Source organism: Accipiter gentilis, chromosome 20, assembly GCF_929443795.1.
Source record: "Accipiter gentilis chromosome 20, bAccGen1.1, whole genome shotgun sequence".
Classification (NCBI taxonomy): Eukaryota; Metazoa; Chordata; class Aves; order Accipitriformes; family Accipitridae; genus Astur; species Astur gentilis.
In genome coordinates, this window is record NC_064899.1 from 18,917,450 (window position 1) to 18,942,566 (window position 25,117).

Consider the following 25,117-nt stretch of genomic DNA (forward strand, 5'->3'; position numbering starts at 1 on the left):
AAAGCTGTGCTCAGCAATGCAGATTCACCTTTCACTGCCCCTGGTTTGGCACATCTGCACACAGAAAAATAATTCAGATGGGCCACGTGGTAAAGAGAGCTTTATAGCCGAGTTTAAGTCACTTTTGTAAAACCAGCCCTTGAGAGAATATATACTGTATCTGACTTGAAAATGCAGATTATTTTTCCTCCCCTCAGTGCTTTTAAATCACTCTAAAGGCGGTGTTAAACCTAGCAAGCCAGGAAAGCTCAGCCCTGGGTTCTCTGCTCCCCCTGGAGTTAGGGTCAATGGAGTTGAGCACTGCTCGCTGCTGCCGAAAATCTCATCCGAGGACCCAGGCCAAAGCAGGCTAAATCCACCGGACAACTTCTTTAGGCTTCTACGGACTTTGGCTCTAGCCCAGGCTACATTAGCATCCCACGGACCATGTTTTAGCAATTTACTGCCCAACAGCCCTCAGTTTTCAGCATCTCTGACTGAGCCAGAGTAAAATGTGTTGTTATTTTACATTATTTTCACAGTGCCTATGGTACATTTAGGAATTAATTTTTTCTGCTTTTGAGTAGCAGCAACTTAACCAACCTGCTGCTGTCTACGGATTACTTAAGACGACCAGTGCTCTCAATGAAAGGAGTGCTTGCAAGGACCAAACACACCAGATCGTGCACTCTCACAGGCAGTAAGTGCAGCTCAATTTGTCCACAGAATACAGGCAATTCAGTTAACGAAAACCAGACATGCATCATACCAGTCACCAAGAGCCTCATGGCACGGCACGCTTCGGTGTCTTGTGCACTGCCATGTATTAGCAATCGACTCCTATTCAGAAGCCTGCATATAAGCTACAGTCTGAAGGAAAATATCACACATATTAATTAAACTACAAATAAATGTCTGAAAGAACTATCAGATGACTAGTAACTTCAATCCACCAACATCAAGAAATTATATGTGTTGCAGGGAAGGATAGCCAAAGCTTGGTGCTGGTGTACATGCCTACATGGAACCCTGCTCTACTAAAAAAGTAAAGGCTTTCTCTATCATAACAAGGATGAAGATTTAAAATTGTACTAAGGAGACAATTAAGAACTTCAAAAAATGGCTTTGATTGTAAGAAAATTTTTTTTCTGAACTCAAAATTAGTTGTTACTCAGTAATGTTCACAGTTCAGCACCAACTGTCATACAATTCAGGGTCCGGTTTCAAAAACTGTCAGGTCTGACTAACCCAAGGGAGACAGAGCCTTGCTGATAGGTGCCAGAGAGGCATTAAGCTGACATATTTACAAAGACTGTAAATTATACATGAGTTTCTGTATGAACCAGATGGGTTTAATGCACCACACATTCTTCATGTATTACATTTGGGTCTCATAATACAACAATTGCATTTTACTGTTCTGTGAATTTAAGGCTGGTGGAAGCATGAGACTGACGACCCTGGAGACTCATATCCTGCTCCTGAACAAAATAGCAGCTACAATTTTTTCCACAGCACTCACATCAGTGCAACCAATCCTGAAGGGCCCAATATCTGAAAGTACAAGGGTTTCCCTTTCCATGCTCATTCAGCTCTCAGCCACCCTTCTGAGAGGAAGGCAGTTGCCAGCTGAGGTCATTGACACAGAATCAGTAACCTAATTTTAAGTTATGAGATTGGTCTCTCACAGCACCTTACAGAGACAGAAGAGACTGTCCCACAAAGCTCCAGAGCATCCAACGGGGGCTCTTTGGAGGGAACCTCTCCCGCCACGGAGTAGTGCCTCAGCTACAACCTTACATATATTTTATAATGTGTTGATGCAACCTGGGGAGTACACCTGGGAGACACCCCAGGGTCTAATACCGCCATACTAACATGTAATGTAATCCCATCCACTTTGGCTGTATTTCTGTAACACCCTCAACATGTTCACTAACAAGACCTCTACAGCCAAAAGGCCATGTCCACCCCTGGATTTCCTAATATAGCAAAATCCTTGAGTTTCTTAATATGGAGCTTACATTCCCTCTCAGTGCATCCAATATTTAAGTAAGCTTTCCAAAAGGCCACTATCCCCCCTGTGAGACTGTTCTGCCTTGATGCTGTGAAATTTCAGCTTCAGCTCAGGAAACAGAACAAATGTTCCTGTAAAGCATATGCTAGTTTTTAACTGGCTGCATCTGATCATCACCCTTTTTTGCTAGCTCTCAAATAATGCTAGAACATCACCCACTTGAATGGCAAGATCTGCTGGCAGGCTTGCAATGAGTAGACCGAGCTGCTCACTGAAGAGCTGGGGGAAAAAAACCAAACAAACAAAAAAATCACAGCCAGTGACTACCTATCTGACATGACTGTGATCAACAGGCATGCCAGATCCAGCATCATCATGCAGACTGCCTTCATACAGTGCAGCGTGAAAGCACATCACATCCTGCAGACTGCTTGTAGCAGTACAGAGTGAAAACACAACCCCTTCGTAATGCAGTCGTTCCAAAAGGTCTGGGAAAACACATTACAATTTTCTTGTCCTGCTTCTCTCTGATCCATCCAGCTCTACAATAGTGACTGCTGACATTTTCAACATTGTCTTTGCAGGCTTTAAACGGTTAATATCCTCTGATGGGTCATCTCTTACCACACACCAGAAGATGGACTCTGACCACAGCATTGTGAAAGCAGCTTTTCTGGTTTTACTACACCATTTGGATACGACTTAAATTGGAAACCAGTTTGGGGGATATCCAGCTCCAAGCTTTTCTATCCCAATGGTCTAACCCTCTGACCCATTTTATTGACATCTGAATGCAGTTCAAAAGATGATGCGAATCATTAGTAAACTGAGATAATCTCAATCACACTGAAAGATAGGTATAACACACTAACGCAGAAGTCTCTAATAGAGGTAGATTTCAATCCAGAGAACGGTACATAAAGGACTGAAGGGAACTCATTAAGGTATTAAAAGTTCAAGTTGCATGGAAACAATGTGACTGAATTAAGGAAGGACAGTATAGCATGACTACAAAGCTACCTCTTCCAGCAGAGATCCCAATCTGAACTACAGCATTCCAGGAAAGATGGTGGAATCCTCACCAGGGAAAATATTTAATAGTAGATACATCACAAAAATATGCTGTAGGGAAAACTCTGTGCTGGAGATCGCCTAGGTGACCTCAACAGCTTTGTCTATCTCAAATGGCTATGAATGTATGATGCAATAAGAGAGTTTGTCCATCAGATACAAATCCAAACCCGAGTAGTTGTTTCCATGATGAATCCACAGCAGCTTATTGAAAAAATGTAATACGACCAGTTCTTCCAGTATGCCATGATTATGCCAGCTCTCTCCCTCTGAACACTCTTATTTCTTTGTAATGAACTGTGACTATTACAAGAAAGGGCAGTCCTGGGACTAAGAACATCATTGCACATCTGTGCCAGCTAAATATCCACCACTACACACATAACACTAAATAAAACCTGGTAGAATACATACAAGTGACAGCATTAATCTGCTCTGTCTGATCACAGTATTTTTAGTAGGTTTCACTCATGGTAAATGAGCATTACAACTGTTGTAGCCTCAGTGCTTAGATGGTAAAGTAAGCAGTGGAGGATGGGAAAGGAAGAAAATGTCATTTTCACATTGTTGCTGGATTAAAATCAGAGAGAAGGACAGCTACCAAGGAAGTAGTCAGCAGTGGAGCTCGCAGGAATGAAAACACAGCATGAGGGAAATGGCAATGGCCACTGACCAGTATCTTTTTTGTGGCCACCTCAACTACTTCAAGTCCATGTTTCTGTGACTACTTAACTCCCTTGTGACAAGATGCAAGCATCCTGTCACAAGAAACCATGCACAACACCCACTTCTTCCACAAACACATCCCACATGAACAACATAGCTGTGGGTACGAACAAGGACAGCCCTCTGCTCTCGGACCAGGTTACGGTCAGCTGAGCTGAAACATCTCACACCAGATCCAGCGTCATAAGCCTGTTATTGGATTTGCTGAATTCCTGCTGGGTGAGGTATGCTTTCTACAAGGTTATGATTCAGAAATACACCGAAGGAGGCCACAATCAACAGCTTCTAATGAAAATTACTGTTATTTTTGTTTCCTGCAATAGGAGGCACAAGGATGAGATGTGTTCGAGCCCACGGGGTTAGTGCACAGGTACACTTGTGCCTAAGCACTCTTTCCCTTTTGCACTACTTCTGTGTGCCTCAAACTTTTGATCCCCATTGACTACTGTCTGGCAAACATAGTATTAACAAGTCATAAGTGAATTCATATGGGCTTCTTGTAACTGCTCCTAAGTCACAGTGCAAATCAGCCTAATTATATCAGCAGCCTTCTCTGCTCTCTGCTCCACTCTGCAAAGAGTAGACCCTTCCCAGAGGGCCAGTCAACCAGGTGAAAGCAAGCAAGCACATTTCTTCATGTCCCAGTCCGCTGGAGGAGGGCAAACGCTCAGCTAGCTCATGAATAATGCACCATCTGTTTATGCAACTCCAGGGACCCACTTCAAATCAGCTTGTGGTCTCTGAAATTATTTTCAGTATACTTGGCCAGTCTCTTTGGTAGACAAATCAAAAAGCTGCTTTCGAAATTCTCTCTGCTCACTTGAGGCTTTCAGTCCTCACTGCTACACATAATCTGGAAGAAAGGAGACATGATTTTCTGGTCACTCCAGTTTCACGCTGGTACTACTTGTCTGACTTCAGTAGATTTACTCCTCATGTATACTGCTGTGACACAGTAAGGTTCAAAGATGGCTTAACAGCATACAGGGATGTACCAGCAATTCAGAAATGAGTCAGGAGAAGATCAAGCTGCATGTAGTACCATCAATGCCTTCTAAGCAGATGGTTAAGCACAAAGTATCACAATAAGGGCTAAAACAGCCTTTTCTTCCATTTTGTAGAGGAGGAACCTGAAATAATGAACAAGCAGCGCAAGAGGGAGAGGGTGAACTCATAGCGGGGAGAAATTACAAAATACTCCTCTACCCTGCAAAAAAATCTTTTTAAATACTGGCTCTCAGCCCAGAGGTTTGACCCCAGGGGATATGATGTCAGTAAGCCAATGCAATAGCAGAAGCAAACCTTGAAATGTAATGTCAACTCCTCCTTGTAAATCTCATCGAATCCAAAATATTTCACATGAGAAAAGCTTGGATAAAAAGAAGCCAGGAGAAGAAAAACATAGCTCAACTACACAAAGTCATGCAAACCCTAGAAATAGCCATGTTAGGAAAAGGCTAAGCTGTTCATTAGGCCAAGTCAAGCAAGTCACAGTGACAGCTCCCTTAGCTCTCCATTTTCAAGCCCAGTGTTCAGACATGTGCCAGTGTGGGCTCTGAACTGGGTGAGAGATGGACAGCAATTAGCTGTAACTTACAAGCAAAATGTTCTCAACAATTTTAATCCAAAGACCACCAAGCTTTTCTGGAGAAAACAAAACAAAACAACAAAAAAAGGGGAGCTGTCTTGCATCTTAGTCCTCCATTTGTCCCATTTGCAACCATATAAACACTAAGTTAAGCCTGAAATACTGATTTATTGCAATTTTACCCCTTGTGGATTGACTCCCTGCATTTAGGTGAAGTTATGTATCTGCAGACTGTTATCTCACAGACCTCAGGTTGAGTAACACTGCTGTAGTGTACCTTTAACCCTTCTTAAGATGAAGCATCACTCACCTCCTCATAGCTGTGTTTCTGTTGGTAGTTTTTGGTTGAAGCCATACCCTTTAATTCACAAAGCAGAAACGCTGCCCCAGAAAAAGAGAAAGCAGAGGATTTCTGTCATGCATTCCCACTCTAGAGACTGACAATTAACAAGAGCTTCAAGAAGGATTCATTAGGACCTAGACATCCTTCTTCCTCCCCTCTCCCTCCCTTCCAGATGCAAAGCCCTGCACATGTAGCCAAAGAATAATCTTAAGCCTTGCCTGACCCAGAAGAAACAATGCTGAGCAGATAAAAGCCCTATTTAGTTTGCCATCCTTCTCCACCTGGGCCTGGCAGAGCCACAGATGACTGAAGACACACATGAAATTTGCTCCCTACAGGCCACAGGCTGGGGCCTTTTGGGGCTGCCAGGAGTATGCTCAGGTATTGCATGCATTAGGAAAGTTTAGCCTGTGTCTTAACAATAAAGGCGGCTGTTAACAGCATCTTTTTACCATTTGGGCATTTAATTCCATTCCAACATGACAACAAATAAGTTTGTGCCACCTAACCATAATGCTTGCTGCACAACTGAAATACACCGCAGGTAAACCACTACCACATCAGACAGCATCACAATGCAGGTCAGGTTAATACATATTTATCTTTACAGGCCCTTGCTAAGAGGAGCTGGGTGGCATCAGCAAAAGAAGGCAGATGGCAGGGTTGCAACACAGACCTGCGTGTAACAACCAAGAGCAAGCCCTGACAGAGCTCTGACCAGCACTGTCCCCTTCCCAGAGCATGGGAGGAAAGCTTTGTCTTGGAGGCCCTCACCCTCCACCCCAAAAAATAATCAAAGTCCAGATTTTTAAACAGACTTTTACCCACTTCTACACACAGGTTGATCTCTGGCTAGGTGACACTAGCTGCCTGTGTACAGTGTGTTTCAGAACAAACTTGGGAAGAAGACAGCTCACACACTTGAAAGTACACAAGGCTATTCCACATGCAGACACATCACAGGTCACTTCAAACAGACCTTAACTGTGTTTGGCAAAAAAGTTACCCAACAAGGCTCTTATCAAATGTCCCATGGCTTGTTGATGCTGAAACAACTATTCACCGCCTCCATTTAATCAACAAAAACCTGTAACTGTGCTTAACTTCTCTTTGCCTTCTTATTCTTTAAAATGAAGGCTAACTTTCCATACTTGACCACTACAGCAATGTACTCAGTAAGCTGCTGCATTTGGTGCCCAAAGCATTTTCTGCCTGACCAGAACACTGCTTGGTAACTCAGTGTGGAGTCAGTAGTGCCAGACTGGCTGCTTTATTTCTCCACTCAAGAGTCTCGATCTATGAAGTTCATCTCCACAGGGAGAGTGCCTTGACAGCATCTTTCTCTGGGAAATTCAAGCTAGTTTGAAGAAAAGACAGTAAAGGGAACATGTTTCTTTGTTTAACCTTTTCCACCACCAAAGGGCACAGCTAGCACTTTCACTTCCACCGAGGGTTCATTAATTCACTGCATCTTAGTGTTGGAGATGTTACAGCTCCCACCGAAGCCAACGTCATCTTCCTTCCCCCCACCCAGCATACCTCCCGGTTCACCCTTTCCCAGTGCAAACCTTACTCCAGGTCCTGCCTCAGCCCTCTCCTCCCAGCTGCATCTTCCCACCAGGGACCCCGCCACCACCACCACAGCAGCCCCCACAGCACACCCTGGGGGCACCTCCTGCCCAGTCCTTCCCAGGGAAGCAGCCCACAGCCTGGTAGTGGGAGAGAGATGGGGAACACAGCCCACAGCTGGCAAGAGGGAGAGCAGGCAGGGAGTTTGAGAGTCACAGCCACAACCACCAACCTACACCCTCCTTCCCCTTCCGTTTTTTTGCAAGCCCGGTCACGGCAGCACAGCCTGCTGCATTAAATGCTCGCTCCCTCCTGCTCTGGCTCCCTCCCATCCCCTCCCCTGCCAGCCCTTTATTCAGCTGGTTTCCTCGGGCCAAATTTGTCAGCATCACGGGTGCTTTTCCACTTTCTGTATTCATCTATTTTGCGAACGAGGGAGATGTCTCATGCTCAGGCCCCTGAGAGCAGTCCCTCCCCGCTTATCATTTCACTTAAACACATCCTCCTCTTCCAGGCAAATGTTATCTAGTGTTTTCGAGCACACATTTTCAGAGACAAGAAATGCCAAAGAACAGTACGCCTTTTCAACACGAGGCTTCCGCACAAAGCTGGGCATGGTTTGCCACATTGCTGTTATATTCAAGGAACCTGCAGCAAGCATCTGGCTCCCATAAAGAGGGGGGCAGAGGGAAGACTTAGGTGGTGTCTATCCCAAATCCAGGACTTCAACCACTCCACAGCCCACGCTACTCCCCCCCTCATAAGTCTCCTTTTTTGGGACTGTTTCCAAATGAAGGTAACAAGCCAAATGTAAGCCACCAAACGTAAGAAAATCAGCCACACAGAAAGCAATACGACATTCTTCAATTTGACTAAAGTTTGCTGGTGTGCAGGCAGCAGTGGCAGCACAGCACAGCTATGGCCCACTGCGCACTTCCATCATGAATTCCACGCTCTTCATCCCACTCCCAGTATTTACAGCTTAACCATAAAAACTGCTCCAAGATGAAACCTGGCAACAAGGCATCAGCCATAAAGCAAACACTACACCACAAATTAAAAAAAATTATTTGTTTTAAAAAAAAATTGGGTCTGGCCACTTTTTTCAATCTCACAGAAGTGTCGAGACAATACAAGCAAATGGGTTTGGCTTTCCTTTTCTTGTAACGTTGCACTGGTCAGTAGACCAGTTTCTTTGGGAGTTTTGGACAAAACAATAACTGCTAGACAGAAAGCAACTTCAAACAGATGACTTTCTGCCAGTAGCAAATCACAAGGCTTTCAAGTCTTCAGGTTTCAGGCACATGGAAGTTCATTCAGGGTCACGCCTGGGAGCCCTGACACACTCCTAATACTGATCAAACTCTTGTGTGCCAGATTTGGAAGATTTTGAATGACCAAAAACTTCAGAGACAGCAAGTTCTTCAGGGCTGTGCATCTTTTAGCACTTGACCTTGAAAGCAAATCTGCTTTAGTCTTCCCAGGTGTCTCCCACCAAGTAAAAGTCAACTCTGCACCGATAGCTAACAAACTGACTGCCTATAGGACAATTACTGCATCTGTTCTGCTGCTTTTCACCAACAGAGACAGGGTCGAGCTGACTAGGGGTCCTACCCAGGTTATCCTCCCAGGCAGATAACCTCCATCCTACACTTAACCCAAAACACCCACTGCTCTACTGACACAGTCCACAAGTACAAGAGCATGCAACACACCTGAGGTGAGGACTGACAAGACTTTACAACACATCCACCTCCGTCCTCCTCCCCTAATCCAAACGACATCTCACTTTCTGGAAGAGCCCTGCAAGCTAATGCTGCTTCTGATCACTCACCACTGTTGCTGTGCTTCAAATCAATGGGCTCCAACACCTGCAGCTATCAACAGCATTGAGAGTTTTCCTGTCATTGTAAAACTTCTTGTGGGACATGTGAAAAAGCACAGAAGAAAAGGATTTTCACAGCTGCAGTAAGGGCTATAGGATTTGTCAAACTGGGAAGCAGAGACACATGGACTCCTGTCCCCAGCTGCCCAAAGCATTCTTCACCTGCTTCACCTCTGTGTAATTTAATCCCAAGGAGGAATGAAGACGACCAGCTGCATCCATATTTTTGTGGGAAAGAGTCTGAGTTGCATGAACACACAGCAACTATGATACCAGCATGAACACAAAAGATTAAGATTTACCTCTAGATTTCTTAGAATAATTTAGATTACTCCACACAGGTCTTTTTTCTGGCTTGCATGTCTGAAAAGCAACAGGCTGAAAGTAGTTAAAAAAGAAAAACCTACCAAAATAAACAATTGACTGTAAATACCTTGTTTTGTCTTAGGACTCTGAATTTCCACTATCTTGCACTCTGTGAAGCAATTTACAGTTGCTTGGAAGAAGAAGAAACAAGACCCAAGATTGACAACTCACGGCATTTTGAATGAATTATTCTCAAGTGTCATTAAATAAAGCACATAAGGCATGTTGTTCCCCACATCATCCACAGTATTTTAATTAATATCCTAACTACTATCCACATCAATCCATGTCTCAGTCTTATAATTACAGGTTTGGATACTGGGACAGCACAGCTGCATTAAATCAGAACAGAGGCTCATGGTACACAGTTCTCCAATCAGAGCTACAAAGTCTATCTTAGTGTGAAGCTAATTTTCTGACTTCTCTTTCTCTGTGGCCATTCCCCCCCCCCCCCGCCCCCAAGAAACTACACCCACTGTTTGCTGTGAACAAATTGAAGTAGCACAATTACCCACGCTTTTATTTTCCCTAATATTAGTTTTGGGCCCTAACAGGCTTTACTGTACCAGGTGAGATAAGAAAAAAACAGATAGAGAGAAAAAGATGGGAAGGAAACACTGAAAAGGTAATCTTATTACTAGAGATATATATTCCATGAACAATATTAAATTGCAAATTCATATATTTTTATTTGCTGGCAAGATTTGAAGAATATGATACTCTTGGTTCTTCCTGCATTAACGGTTGTAGCAGCTTCACAATCCTATTGCCACAGCACAAGTCCATCAGAAGTTTGTTCGAGAGATTTTTGATACACGGATGAAGAATATATACATAGATTTAGAGGGTTGTCAGGCATTGGAATAGGCTGTCCAGGGAAGTGGTTGAGTCACCATCCCTGGAGGTATTCAAAATGCTAGTAGACAGGGTACTTCAGGACATGGTTTAGTAGGCATGGTTGATGGTTGGACTCTATGATCTTGAAGGTCTTTTCCAACCTAAATGATTTTATGATTCTATTTACACTCATTACAATCATGAGAGTATAATCCATATGATTTGCTTGGTTCCTACACTCAGAGTTCTCAGCTGTTAAGTACCACATAGTCCACAATGTAATTTAGGCTAGTGTACTTAGACCAGACAGACAGTTAGAAAAACCTAGAAACATCCATCATCCTCGCCCTGCTCCAGAGCTGTGGTGCAAACACATGACACTTGTGACCAGGAAACTTTAATCAGCACAGGTACTATCTGCTAGGACGACTCTGAAAACACACAGTCCTCAAATAGAGAGCCAAGACCACATCCTGTCAGTGCCTTGGTAAAATATATATTCTTTAGGAACAAAAAAAGTTTCTTATACTTCTATGCTATTAAATTAACGTTACAGCAGAGGCATCTCCTGTGCTGTTAATTCCTTGATGCAGCCCCTTCAGTGAAAGGACGTAATTCCTCCCCAAAGTAAGCAAAAGCCTCAAAGTCCACTCCTTGTTCATTACACTGAAGAGCTCACAAGGGCAGTTAATACCACGCTTGTTGCATTGCATTTAAGACTCTTCAAGGGAGCCTTTAATGATCTGCCAAAATCTGATTCAATGGTTTGAGCATCACCCCGCAATTTTCTTTTGAGCGCCAAGTGAAGGAATTGTTTTCAAATACCCCGCCAATTTAACCGACTTGGTGAAACGCACCTAAATGCAGATGTAACCAAACAGGGAAAGACATCATATGTGGCCCTATACAGTGCGATTCCATCTAGCACAAATTCCCTGTAAGCACGATTATGGCACAAACTCCCTGTAAGCATGATTATGCTGAGACAGCACGTAACAGCTCCAGCAACTACCAGCACCCTACTTGCTTTCGCCCAGCACTCAGATGATTCTTCCCGATGCAGGAGGCCCTAGGCAAGTACTCTACAGGGCTGAAAAAATGCCCAGACCTGAAATTAAGTATCCTTTTACATTTGAGCACCTCCTAACAGCAGCTGCAAATCTGAACTTGCTCACATTGGCTTAAGCTGATGCTCAAGGTTGTATTTGCTACCAACATTACATACGTGTATGCTATTGTCTGTCTTCCAAAAAAGGCAGTTGCTCCAGTCAGCCCAGTAAGGCCCTGTCCATTTGCTAAAGAAAGGGGTTTCCCAGTGTGCAGAGGGCCGTAACATATACTAAAAAGAAACTCCATACTTTATTAAAAATAAATACACAAGTCTCCCAGCTGCTGAGCCATCACTGCTCCTGGCAAGCTGGCTTAATAAGATTTTTTTTTTTTTAGTAGCATCTGTTAAATAAAGCTCCAGCTCTGGAAAGATGATTACTGGCATTAATAACGCACAAAATATTCAGTGCCAGATACAATCCTCAAACTCAACACAGCATCGGATCACTCAATCCCAGCCATGAACCTTCCCTGGAGAAGGGAGTCTCCTCCAACCGTCCTTGCAATTCCTTCACAAGCTGCCCTGTACACATTAAAAAGGGAAACCAACAAGAGGAGCGTAGAGTTTATTTTCAACTGGGATTCAGGTTTCCCTGCTCTGTCCCCACTCCTCTCTTCCCACCCTGGTTTTAGACCACCTGCACAGCCACCAGGGGAAGAGCCCCAACCAGAGTGACAGGGATCGGTCCTCTTCCAGCAGCTCCGATGCATTTACCGTGATCACCATCCACTCAACAGCATTCAGCCACAGCAGGTCCCGCAGTGAAAGAGAAGAGCAGACATCAGAGGACCTAGCTTCTGTCCCTGTCACCAGTTCCCACACAAACTTCAGCAAGTCTCTTAGTCCTCCCCGTGCTCCCCCACCTCCAATCTGTAATTTTGGGAACCCTGAAAGATGAAACCAGCTTCAGGAAGGCAGGTAGGTGCAATCTAATTAAAATACACAATCTATGTTACAGAGAATGAACGCTAAGAACAGAAATCCTCAAGCTTATTCTCGTCATGCCACTCTTGCTTAGAGCAGACAGGAGTCTCATCAAACACACACCAAGGGTATATAACGCAACAATTTTGTCTGCACCTGACACATAAGGGGTCAGGTCCCTCTGCACACAGATGGTAGCAGGTGTGGCCTCAGCAGCTGCCAAAACATCTGTGCACATCAGGCCTTTTGAAGGATCACCTTCGCCTATGTGAACAAATCTGTAATTTCAAATGACGACAGCCACAGTAGCAACACAATTAAATTTATAAGAAGAGCTGTGAGACAGCACTATAATCAAAGGCATAAATATGTCTGCTAGCTAGCAATGAATCTCACAAACAGCTCAGCTTTTATGAGATAGAAGTGAGATAGCTTGTGAACATAAGACTTTCCTCATTTTAGGTATACATTGCATCAAAGTATTTTTTTCTAATAGTTAGACGGTGGAGTCTAGTAAAAATTACAGCCAGAATTACATTTCAGGTCCATGGTTCTCACAAGCTATGCCAATAGTCATAGATGACGTCCAAACGTACTTTGGCTAGATTAGCAAAGACGTCACCCCTGCAAACCAAGAATCTCATGACACGGATTTTTAAGCAGAATTCTTCAGCAATATGAATAATGAGTCCCGCCTGTTAACCAAGGACACAAAATTCAGGACACCTTCTCATTTATTTGGATAATGCTGTATCCACAAACAAGTCTCAGCAAGTGCTGCTTAGTGCTCTGCCCAAGAAATGAGTCTTTATCAGAGCATCTCATATTGTTTAACCACGAACTAAATTGTCAAGTTCTTTCTTTATCAGAGCCTCTCATATTGTTTAACCACGAACTAAATTGTCAAGTTCTTTCAAGGCAAGCAGCAAGTCACAAGAGTTCTGCAAGCTCTGCCATGTTCATTTAGTGATAATGGCTAACACTTCTAAGCACCTCTGCTCCAAATATTTTCCATCTTATTTTTTATTCCTGCAGACATGCTGCCATAACATTTTATAGAAGCACAACCATATCAAACCGTGGAATTGCACAGATGTAGCTGTATCTTTGGATTTTTTCGATGAACTGGTACAAAAGCAGCTTGCAAGCAAATTCCTACTCACGTGAATTATTGTGCCTGACAAATATTCCCTGTAAGGAAACAGGAATTTTGTCTTCAAGGAGACTACTGAAGTAAGCAAAGGTTTGCAGAACTGTGTCCCAAGACTCCCACCAATCATTTCCTAAATTGACAGAGATGCCTTTGCCAAGAGGACACAGATCTGCAAGGCCGGGCTCCCCTCCCTGCGGCACGGTTAGTTTTTCTTTCGGGCCACAGCATGATCTTGGTAACATCATCGTAATTTCAACTATTTCCTTTAATCCAGTAGAGCTTTACTTGCATTTACAGTGGAGCAAGCAGGATCAGAATCCAAGCTTTTACATGCATTTTTCAGGCACATTTCTGGAATTTAATTTAACATGCAGGAGCTTGGCTGCAACCGTTTCAGATGTTCTCCCAGCTATTCTCTCCCCTTTCCTATCCCCACACGAAAACAGTAACAGTTGCATTGTCTTTTATGGGCTGAGGAAGTGAAGGAAGGGGAGGGACTTCCAGGAATTTTTAATTTATGTAATTTTCATCTTAATGACTTTTTTTCATTTTTATACATATATGGAACTCTATGGAATGCATACATATAGACACCAAGAGAAAGAACTCCGAGTGCCCAGTCTAGCCTTCAGTTTCACATTTTTAAGCAACATCACTCAAGCACAGCAAGCATAACTACTATTTTATAGTTCTCTCTCTTGTTGCTTGACTCTATTTGGATTTTGAAAAGCTCTCTACATTAAGGCTTCTCATTAGCGATGTGAAGCCCAGTACCCTAGAGACAGTATTTAATTCAACCAAGACCTCCCTTCTGGGCATTTCCTGGCAAAAAATGGCCAGATGGAAGAGCTGAAGCCTGCCAAACATTCACTGCAAGGAAGTGCCAAAACAAGGGTCTTTATTGCTGGTAAAAGCCATGGAAACATCAGAAAGCAAAACAAAGTTGCTACCTTTTTTTAACCTCCATCTGCTTCACTAAAGCTGTGATTGCTGCTGCAATGGAGTTGAAGGCACCAGTTTTCACCCTGAGGTTAAACTCTAGCACAGTAGCAAATGACAAAAGTAATTTTACTCCCTGTGTTAAATCATTATGTTTATCCTTACATTACTACCAACCAAGCTCTTCACACCACGTTGTCATTTTCTGTGCTCTTCACCATGCTCATACTTGGGAGTTAGGCCTGATTAATAACTTTCGTCATTAGCCCTGGCTGGGCTAAAACAAAGGATGCTATTATCTCTTCCCAAAGAAGATGACGGGGTTAAGCTCTCATCCTCCACAGTTCCCCAAAATTCCTGTTACCCTGCAGGTCAGACCTGTGTATTAATAAGATCTGGTGTTTATGCTATCCTGGATGCCAATTCCACCATCTAGAAGCGCAGCTACAAGAGGCATCCGCAATGCTCAAGGATAATTACGCTTACACTGGCCAAGTGCTCGAGTCTTGTCTGACATCGGTGGTCAGTGCCGGCTGTGCAGCGCAGCAAGGACCAGCCTCCTCTGCTCTTCACCACCACGTTTTTAGCACAGCCGGCTCCTGTACAAGTACAGAAAAACTCTTTAAACCTTTTGGGGACTTTTGCTCAAAGGCCTCCAAGCTCACAGTGACCCAAAAGCTAAACAGGATTCTTCCCAGTGTCCACAACAATAAACCACCTAAATTAATACATCAACCACCTTTACACAGAGTACAGCTGTACCAATACATCTAGAGCTGGACTACACCAGTAACACAGACACATTTATACCAGCTGACCGCTCTAAATATATATGCAACTGAGAATTCATGCCTGCACAGGAGCGGGAATAACCTGTACCAAATACAGATGCCATTATGCCAGCAGAACAGCATTCACGCCAGGAGTCACACCAGCTGGACTTCCAACAGCCACGCAGCAATTACTACATTAAAGAAATCATACCCCTTGCAGTCATAATTATACTGGTACAAAAAGCTATGGGCAGACCGGGCCTTAAATCAATTTAGGGAACCTACACAAGGGATTGTTCCTGTTTAATTACACAGCCATTTAAATCAATTTGTTTAAATCAAGACTTAAGACCTGAAATCACCGTTTGTAAGGAATGTGGTTTTGTTACCTGCATGCACACTGACTTTGCAAATTAAGTCCCTGACTTTGACAGCTCACTCTTATGAGCTAAGAGTTTATTATATGAGTAATAAACAAAAAGCAGTAGGGTAAACGCTTCTGTATTGGTGGTTGGAGGAAACCAGAACAATTCATAGCAACTCCGGATAACGCTGTGGCAAACTGATACTAACAGTGAAGGGTGTTGTTGCATTGCAGTGGCCTGTGAAAAACACCAATCTTGGCTGTCCTAAAAATTTAACTCTATTTTCGTCCTCGGTGCTTTGCCACCACTATTGCTAAGTGGGCAAAATCTACTGCACATACAAAGAAAAGGACAGTAACTTGTAATACACTCCAACACAATTTACCTACTTCTCAAACAAAAGCAGACAAAACAATGTATTTAGCATCTTGCAGTTTTTACCCTGCCTCCATCAGGGACTGTGCTCACCTATCCATGTCTGGAGTCATACAGCAAAATTCTGGCATGTAATGTCAATCTCGGGCATGAGAGTGCTTGAAGAAGAAAAGAAAAAAGAAAGAGAGAAAAAGAAGAGGCAACAGTGGGAAGCTTGAAAAGTTAGTGATTTTATTTGCCCAACATATTTTCCTTTCTCCACATTTATCTACACATTCTCGCTTAATTCCCGTATTACTTAACATTCTTCCAACACCTGGAAGAGCCAGAAGCAGGACACACTTCTCACAGAATAAAGCTATGCTACATATTTTCTGTTTGTGTAACAGCATCCACAGCACAGTTGTGCCATTTTAACAACAACAAAAAAATAGTTGCACAAGATGCTGTCTACATGATACCCGCTCTACCAACTGTGCCAGCAAGAGAAATACAAAAGGTGATCCTCACTAGCACAGCCACAAAGCTAGACAAGTATGCCTACACCTTTAGCAGTGATGCGGTAATCCCCGCTTCATTCACTGGAGATGATTTTACTATTTCCAGTCCTTTCCTAGTTAACACCACATTAGTCAAATCTTCATCAGCCATGCCAGAAGCCATGCTTAAGAGAGCTACTTATCTCTTTCAGCCATTTTCAACACCAAATCAAGACATTATGGCATTACTAATGCTAGTGCATCACTGTTAACGTTGACAAGGATGCCCTGGGAAGACCTGTGCTGGTAATAGCACTAGCGGGCACTAGTCTTCGAAGAGCTGAGGTTTTCCAGTACCACAGATGGTAGGAAAAATAGCTGTATTTGCCACCATTGCTAACACCAATATAAGACCAGAACAGTGCAAGAATAATAGTGTTCAAAGTGCAGTGAACTGATAAAAGCTGTAATGACTTGCCTACATCAAGATTTTAAAAAACAAACAAACAAAAAACCCCACCCAACACATATTTAAAAGAAAGTCAGATTTCTCATCGAAGTATCACTGTCCTCACTATGGGCTCTGCCTAACAAAGCATGACAGATCAAACGTCGGCAGTTGCAGAGGCCAGCGCTGCTCTCGCTTCCTTCACTGCTCCTGTGCTGAAGGTCCAAGCCCCCAGAAGCCAAGCAGATGGAAGGAGGGCATCTATACTCCAGCATCATGTTTTGCCATTTAAATCACAGGAAGAAGTAGGGCAGCTGAGGGCTTGGGCATACATTTGTTTCAGGCCACTCGCCTACAGGGCACAGTAACCTCTGACAGAGGATGGTAACTTCCTAAACTTGAGAGATGCTACTTTCCACACCTCTACAGCCTCCGGTTGAATGGGCACAAGACTAGACCTGCAGTAGTCCCCAAGAGGTCCAGCCTGTCTTGCTTCAGCTGTCCAGGCTGGTCCAGAGACAGCAACTCGTCTTTGCAGCCTTCTGGGATCCCCAAGGCCAGACACTCTCTTTTAAGGAGGAAACTGCAGCAACACAAACTGACCCAACTGGATACAGGATCACAGTGGTGGTCTTCATGCCCAATGCAGTTTAATACAACCACTTCAATCACAACTGACTGTTCCTTAATCTAGGCAAATTTGGGTGCATCATCACAGCATGAGCTCAGTGCACCGGTATCGCAAGTCTGGTCCATGCTGGGCTCCTGACCTCCCCTACTACTCCATCAACAGAACTGGTGGTTACTTTCAGACAGAAGGGGACAATTGGGAAAAAAGAAAACATGGCCTTGATTTTAAGGCCAGAAAGGAAACAGGAGGGGGAAGGTGTCTTTTTATTTTTATTTGTTGTTTTTTAAACAGTACCTGCACAGTGCTCTTTCTCTTAACTGTCTTAGAGGCCCAATTCCACAGTATCACTGTAGGAGTTTTACAGGAATAACACCAGAATTAAAGGTCTGCAGTACTGAGAGAAAAAGGTCGATAGTAGAGCTAAGTGCCATTTTTCTGTGGTATACAATCATCACTCAAGTAGGAAGACGACTTGTAGCCAATTGCCAGCAGGCTCTTTGGACTGACTTTCTAATATGTGCAAAAAAAGGCATCACAGCCTTTGCTAGCTCTGCTGATTAAAGATAGATAGCACTTCATCTGACTTTTTCTCTTGCAAGAAGATGACCATAATTCACATTTAATATGCTGCAAAGTCATCTGCCTTCCAAGTACAAGAGAGTGTTCTGCTGAAAGTCACTGCTGTTAGGTCAAATTTAAACTCAATATTGCAGGACAGATATTACATTGCTATTAATAATAAATAATCATGATAATGTTTTTTCCTTAATAGAGCATCTCATCCCAATGGATTCTAACCACTTTACAAACTCTGGACCAAATTCCATCCACTGCTACAACTCTATAACCTCTGCCTGATTTGCATGGGTGCAGAGGAATGTAGAAATTAATTAGAGATTGCATCAGATCTGTGAATTACTTCACTGCAGCTGATGTTCCTCCCACTTCAGGGGTAGATCCAGTGATAACACTGCCAGTGCTTTAACAGGGAGTTCTCACAAACATATTCCAGACAGTGGGCCTGTACAGTATGCCTGTGTGATCCCAGTGCTTCCTGGGAACGGGTGGGAATGTAAGGATCTGAGCAGTATTATTTATGTTCGTCTCTAAATAAAGATGCTCCCTCATGACCACAATCAAGTATAGAAGAAGCACCGGTCAGCAAACAAATTTAAGTGCTCCTTAAGAGGAACAACTTCTGGAGGGCTGGGAAAGTCATACTCTGTATAGTCCCCAGGCGGAACAGACTCCTGCCATGCACTACTACAACATAAACATTTTAGAAAGTAATACCATGTAGACATGGCTGCAAACAAATGCAGTGAATATTCAGCACAGAGTTTAGTGTTCCTGTCCTTAACTTAAGATGAAAGAGTAAGCAAAATCACTGTAAATAGAATTAAGGGTAACATCTCCAGAGACATGGTTTAAAAAACATCTGATACTTGATTCTTCCCAAAAGCAAAACATTTGCTCCCCAGAAACACTTACATGAATCTCAGGAACAAGTTCTCTTTAGCCAAGTTGACTTGACTCAAGCACCAACAGGACCAGGCACATAAGTGTCTGTGCCTTCCCCTTCAACTTCAAGATGAAATGTCATCAAGAACTTCTCAGTACCACCTGCAGTAAATCATTTTGCCTTATGTGGCAGCTACTTAGTCACACAGGGCAACCATTTCAGTCACGATCTGAAGAATGTCATATTTAACTGGAGAAGGGAAAGGGATTACACTGTGAAAAGTCATGTGTTGACAGTTTTGAACTAGGTGGAGGGTCATGTCATATTGTCCGTACCAGCAACTCTTCTGATGCCAAGCACAAATAGGCACTCTGGTGACATATTTTGTCCCTGTATGCAAACACATCTCCCATGCCTGAACAGGTCTGAGATACAACTGTATTGCCAACATGTGGCAGGAGAAAAGCAGACCACTTCTAGCAAACATGCCAAACTTTTCAGCTCAGTGAGAAGGGAAAACACCCCAATTCAACACTAAGACTGTTTTCTATGCTTACCTAAACATTCAGCCATTGATCTTTCTTGACCACCAAGCAGCAAGTCAGTGGGGACAGTAGTTTTGCATTATGCTACAAGGGAACAAGTACAAACAGCAATAAACAAAAGGGCTCCTAAGCAAACAGGATAGACCATAGGCAGGAAAGAGAAAGGGTCGATTAGCCCCATTTTGCAGAAGCAAACAAGGAATTTGATTCCTTTCACACAGAAGTGACAAAGGCCATCGATGTGTTTCACATAAAACACCACGGGTTTTATTTGTGCTTTCAGTCATCATCCAAATCAGCTTGGTTTCCAGTTCTCTCTTGAACTTGGTTGGTTCCAGAAACTTGCCCAATATTGGTCTAGCTCCTATGAAAACCACCACCACACAGAGTCAGACCCCGCTCAGGATCCTGTTTCTAACAGAGACAAGCAGCAGAGGCTTAGAGGAAAAGTTAACAGGGCAAGTTTAAAGCTGTGTTTCTCCCATTTTCTCCCCCCAACAGCTTCCAGGAAGCCACAGCTTGGGGACTTCCTCAGCTAGGGCGTGTATTCACACATTTGTGTTTTAATAGCAGTTGATGGGCCACCCTGCCAAATGCATGTTTCAAGCAGCAATACATCTACACATCAGACATATCAGTGAAAACAAACCAACTAAGTTTTCCCATTGAGTGGTCTGAGTTAAACACAGCTGCAGGGACACCTGTTTCACCCCACCTTCACCTCCGGAGTCCGCATCAGAAATAGGCCAGAGTGGATTTAAACATACTGGAAATTCAGAGTGTAAACACAGCTCTAGACATGTGACAGAAACACCGCCAACTGCTTCCCCAGGCTTTACTTTTTAATAATGGAACCTCCCCAAATGAAAACACAGCTTTGAGCAACAGGCCAATTTAAAATAAAATACAGGTACAAAATAAAAGTTGGTCCCTGTCTCTTCCCACGCCAGATATGCCTCCTCTCATATGGAAGCCAGACCTGCGTATATTAACAAAGAACTTGTGCCCTTCTCAACCTTTTCTGCTGCAATGCAGGGCATCATGTTTAGACCTCCTGAAGCCTCCACCTATGAGTAAAACCATCTATGAGTATCACTAGCTGCTGCGTAATATTTCTTGTGTGAAATATCAGGAGGAAAAAAACAACAACAAACATAAAATCAAATTAAAAAAAAAAAGACCCACATCCTTTCCTTATCATAGTAAGGAAAGTTTTTCCAGCTTCTGCTTTCCTCAATCTATACAACATTGCCCCTGCTTACCAAAGGCTTTTGAAACCCCCACTTGACAAATGCAATTGCAGTCCTCCCCTCAAAACAGAAAGTTCAGTGATTAAAGCAAAATAATCACTCCAGGGCCCAGCAGTTCCCAAGCCATGAAGCACAAGCAGGACCAGGAGAAGGAGCTGCCAGAAGGGAGGTATTCCTCTCGGCAGTTCGGGAACCACTGCTCCAGCCCCCTGTCTGCACCTGTATGAACATGCAAGAACTTTCATTGTTATAGATCCAATGCCTGAATTAGAAAAAAAAAAACCAAAACAAACAACCAAAAAAACCACAACAACCAAACAGTAAAAACTTAACCTTGAAATAATCAGGGGAAGAGTTATTTATATTCCAAGAGATATTTCTGTAAATAATAATTCTTTAAGTAATACAGTAAAAAAAAAAAAATCAGATGTTGCATGTTATCACCTTGTAACATGTTTAATCCCTACTTAATGACCATTCCATGTGTTTTCACACACATGTTACGACCCCTGCAGCATAGAAATAATGACCTTTGGGGAACGGGAGGAAACCAAATTAACTAGAGGTGAAAGGAAACTGAGAATGGTACAGTACTAATGAATAGGGAGAAAACACCTTTTTTTCTCCTCCAGTCTGTTGTTAGCAGATTGCATCAGCAAGTTATCAGTAGCATCTCAGCTACATCAATTGTCAGCATCATTCATAAATTCAGCACGTTTGGGAACAGATTTTTTTTCTTTAACCGCAAATATTCAGAGAGGGACAAAACATAGTACTACTTTAAGCCCTCCAGAAGGGAAAAAAAAAAAAAAAAAAAAAAATCACACCGATTGTGTTTCTTTATTATTTCAGAGATTTTGTTCTTGTGCCAGATGCCTTGTGTCTGCCTGAAACCTCATGGGACTCTACCTCTAAGAGCACAGGCAAGCCGGGGCACTTCCATGAGCAACACCTGCAGGAAAGAGTATCACAGGAAAACTGACACAATCGTCACCAAATTAATGTGCGCCAAACATGAAACCTTATTACCTTGATACTGTATTTTGCATATGTTTTGTGAGATATATATTTCTACGTAACATTCCATTCGCACATCATTCTGGCAAGCAAGTCCGGCTTCTGGTGCAAGCGTTGTATCTTGAGGAAAAAGTCAAAAGTATATTACAATAAGACAAGAAAATGCTCTGACTCAAAGGCAAGCATTTCCAAGTACAGAAAGTAACACTGAGCAAGGCTTCCAGACAAATGCCTACGCTGTACTTAAGGTTTTTTAGGTACTGCCTTAATTCCCTTAACTGCTTGATTTTAAAGGCTAAGAACACTAGCTGGCTGTGATATTAGCAGCGTTTGAACGGTAACTAATTCTAATGAGTACGCCAGTAGCGATGTAACACTACGACACGCCACACACATTTATGAGGCTGAAAGCGATAGCGATCAGCCTACACAGCTGCAGCCCCAGAGCCAAACCAGCCACCCTGACTTGTTAACCTCAACGCGCCCTGCAACGAGGGTGACTCACAGCATTTCCCCCTCACTTTTACCTTTTCCTACCTATATTTGTAGGCACAAATTAAGACTTGCTCACTCCGGAGGGTGCTCCCACTAAAATCCGTCACAAAACAAGCGTTTAAGGACCAGAGATCACGAAGCCGAAAGAGGAAAGCCCAGACTCGGGCTCACACAGCAGACAGGGAGCTGCGGCCCATTCCTGCACGTTCGAAACCAGAGAAGCTTACAACGGTGCATGCCTACTTTTTCAGTCCCTCCTTCCCTTTGTACGTGATCTTCATTTAAGCCTCGGGTGTAAAAGCGTTTCCTCCGCTCTCACCCTTTCCCGCCTCCCTCTCCGGTTTGCAGCCGGGCCCCCCCCCCCGAGCAGCCCGGGTGCCCCCAACGCGGGAGCGATGCTCAGCTCCCCTGCCAGCCGCCTATGGAACGACTTTCCCCCCTTTTCACCGCGACACGGGTGACACCTGCTCCCTCCTCCCCCCCCCAACCCACCCCACTCCCCGCTGCGTGGGTTGGGTGTCAGGCCCGGCCCTACCCAGGTTCCCCCGAGCATCCCGGAGGGGCGGGTTGCCTACCGCCAGGGACCGGACCGGCGGGGGGCCGGGGGGACGCGGGGTGTCACACCGAGCTACCGCAACGCCATCCCACCCCCCACCCCCCCCCCCCCCACCCGCCGGTCGGCCAAGCTCCTCTCCAAATAAACGGGGCGGGTGAGGTAAACCCGAGGGAAAACTCGGCGCTGAGGCGGGGTTTCGCTTCATTCAGCCCGAGGCCAGCCCGGAGCCCGGAGCGGGGTCGCCCCCCACCGCCCCACTCACCCAGGGTCTTGACGGCGACCTGCCGTGTGAGCGGCGGCGGCAAGTTGACGCAGACCAAGTCGACGTCCTGGTGCAGCAGCACCTCGTCGATGCGGCTGGTGTAGAAGGGGACGCTCATCTCCTTGGCCAGCTCCTCCGCCTCCTCGGGCGTGCGGCCCCACAGCGCCTTCACGGCGAAGCCCTCCGCTTTCAGCAGCGGCACGATCACCCGCGCCGTCAGGCCGGTGCCGAACACCCCCACCCCGGGCAGCATGGCGGCGGCGAGGCGGTGGGGGGCGAGGCGAGGCGGGCGGCGCGGCACGGCACGGCACGGCACGGCGCGGCGTTCCCTCCTTCCCTCAGCGCCGGCCGGGGCGGGGGGAGGCTGCGGCCGGACGGGCAGGAGAAGGAGGCAGCCCCCGCTGGCTGCTGCTACCGCCGCCGGGGCCGGGACCAGCCGCCCCCCGCCTCAGCAGCGCCGCGGCCGCCGGCTGCCCCGCCATGCCCGCACCATTCCACACGCCGGCGCTGCCCTCTCCCTTAAGGGACGCGGTGCGGGCAGGGATAACCGCCCTCCCCCGGCGCAGGCGGCCAACAAGTGCGGGGGGAGGCGGCGGGGGGGGGGGGGGGTGTATCGGCGGCGCGGAGCTCAGCACCGCTCCTCTGCCATCTTCGCCGCGGGCGCCCGCTCGCCGCCGGGAGGGGCGGGGCCTCGCTGTCACCTCCCGGGTGTTTCTGCACTCATTGGCCAGTGCCCGCCCCGGCCCCGCCCCGTACACCGGCGGGCGGAGCGGCGCTGCGGAGCGCCCCCTGGGAGGAGGTGGGCACCGCCCCACCGGCCGGCGTACCCCGGCTTGGCGGTGGGGGGGGGGGGGGGCGGTCCCGGGACGCGCGAGGGTTTCCCGCCCGCCTGTTTCAGGGCATGGGAGACACCACTTCCCCCCCCCCCCCTTCACCCCTCTTCCCTCACGGGAGGGCCGCTGAGGGGCGTCGTGAGGGGGCCACGGCCGGTAAAGGCACTGGAGAGCTGGGAGAGCCACAGCGGCAAACTGGTGTGAGCTAGTGGCACCCGTTGGCCTTCAGTCGGTCTCCTCTGGCGAGCCCTCTGAGAACCGCGGTGCCCTCAAGCAGGAGGGAGCTGCTCTCCTCAACCCCCGGCCCCTGCCCTCAAACCCGGCGTCGGACACCGGCTCCCCCACCTACGCCTCCCACCATGCCCACCCAGCCGGGATGCCCGGCCAGGGTCCCCACCACCCATCCCATACCCGACCATCGGTTGTTTGCTCCCCTTCCAAATGCCGCCGTGTCCCTTCGGCTTTACCCGGACCTCGGTTCATGTTGGAAGGACTGAGCGGTGAAATCTGGGACGGTGGAAGAGCAGATCTTCCAGCACCGCTGCGGTGCCTCGTGCCAGCTCCTGCTCATCCCACCTTTTGCCCCCCGGTTGGGCTGAACGATGGGCCTCCAGAGCTGCGCTCCTACCAAGCCAGGGGCTGCCAGGTGGGCCTGGGAGCAGCCAAGGAGGAGCGCAACACCCTTCAGCCCCACACCGATCTCCTCACGGAGGTGAATCTCTGCCCCGCTCCGAGCACAGGGGCAGCTGGTCTGAGAGCAGAGTAGCTTTGGTGAGTGCCACATGGTGACACTGGTGTCTATCTCACTCAAAAAAAAAAATTGCAAAACTTCCTGCTTCCAGTTAAAGGATAAGAATAAAGATGTTCTTTTTCCACATGCTGTCTTTTTTACCAGTTCCTAGGAGAAAGGAAGAGAAGGGTAAAGAAAGAAAGGGAGGAAGGAATGAGAAGAGAGGAAAGGGAAAAGGAAGGAAAAAACAAAAGAAATTAAAAACCTCACCCATATTAGACTCCTGGAAATGTGCCAGGGACAATGTTGCAAACGTAATCCACCAGTGTTTGAAAAATCAGGCTTGGAAGGCAGCACCCCTTTCCCATACTCTGTAAAGAGGTGGGTT

The 25,117-nt window shown here is 45.6% G+C and overlaps 1 protein-coding gene across 3 annotated transcripts in view; it reads right to left on the reverse strand.

Moving 5' to 3' along the window:
* Positions 1-23,820, reverse strand: part of GFOD1 (glucose-fructose oxidoreductase domain containing 1) — a 75,498-nt gene extending 51,678 nt beyond the window's left edge. The window contains exon 1 of one of the 3 annotated variants that reach the window (XM_049824018.1): positions 23,167-23,820. In XM_049824018.1, the coding sequence (XP_049679975.1) occupies positions 23,167-23,419 (253 nt within the window). In that variant the 5' untranslated portion in view covers positions 23,420-23,820. Of the gene's footprint in view, positions 1-5,691; positions 5,865-13,579; positions 14,000-23,166 lie in introns of those variants that run through there. The other 2 variants (XM_049824019.1, XM_049824020.1) reach the window with 2 other exon arrangements.
* Between the last annotated feature and the right edge of the window lie 1,297 nt (positions 23,821-25,117).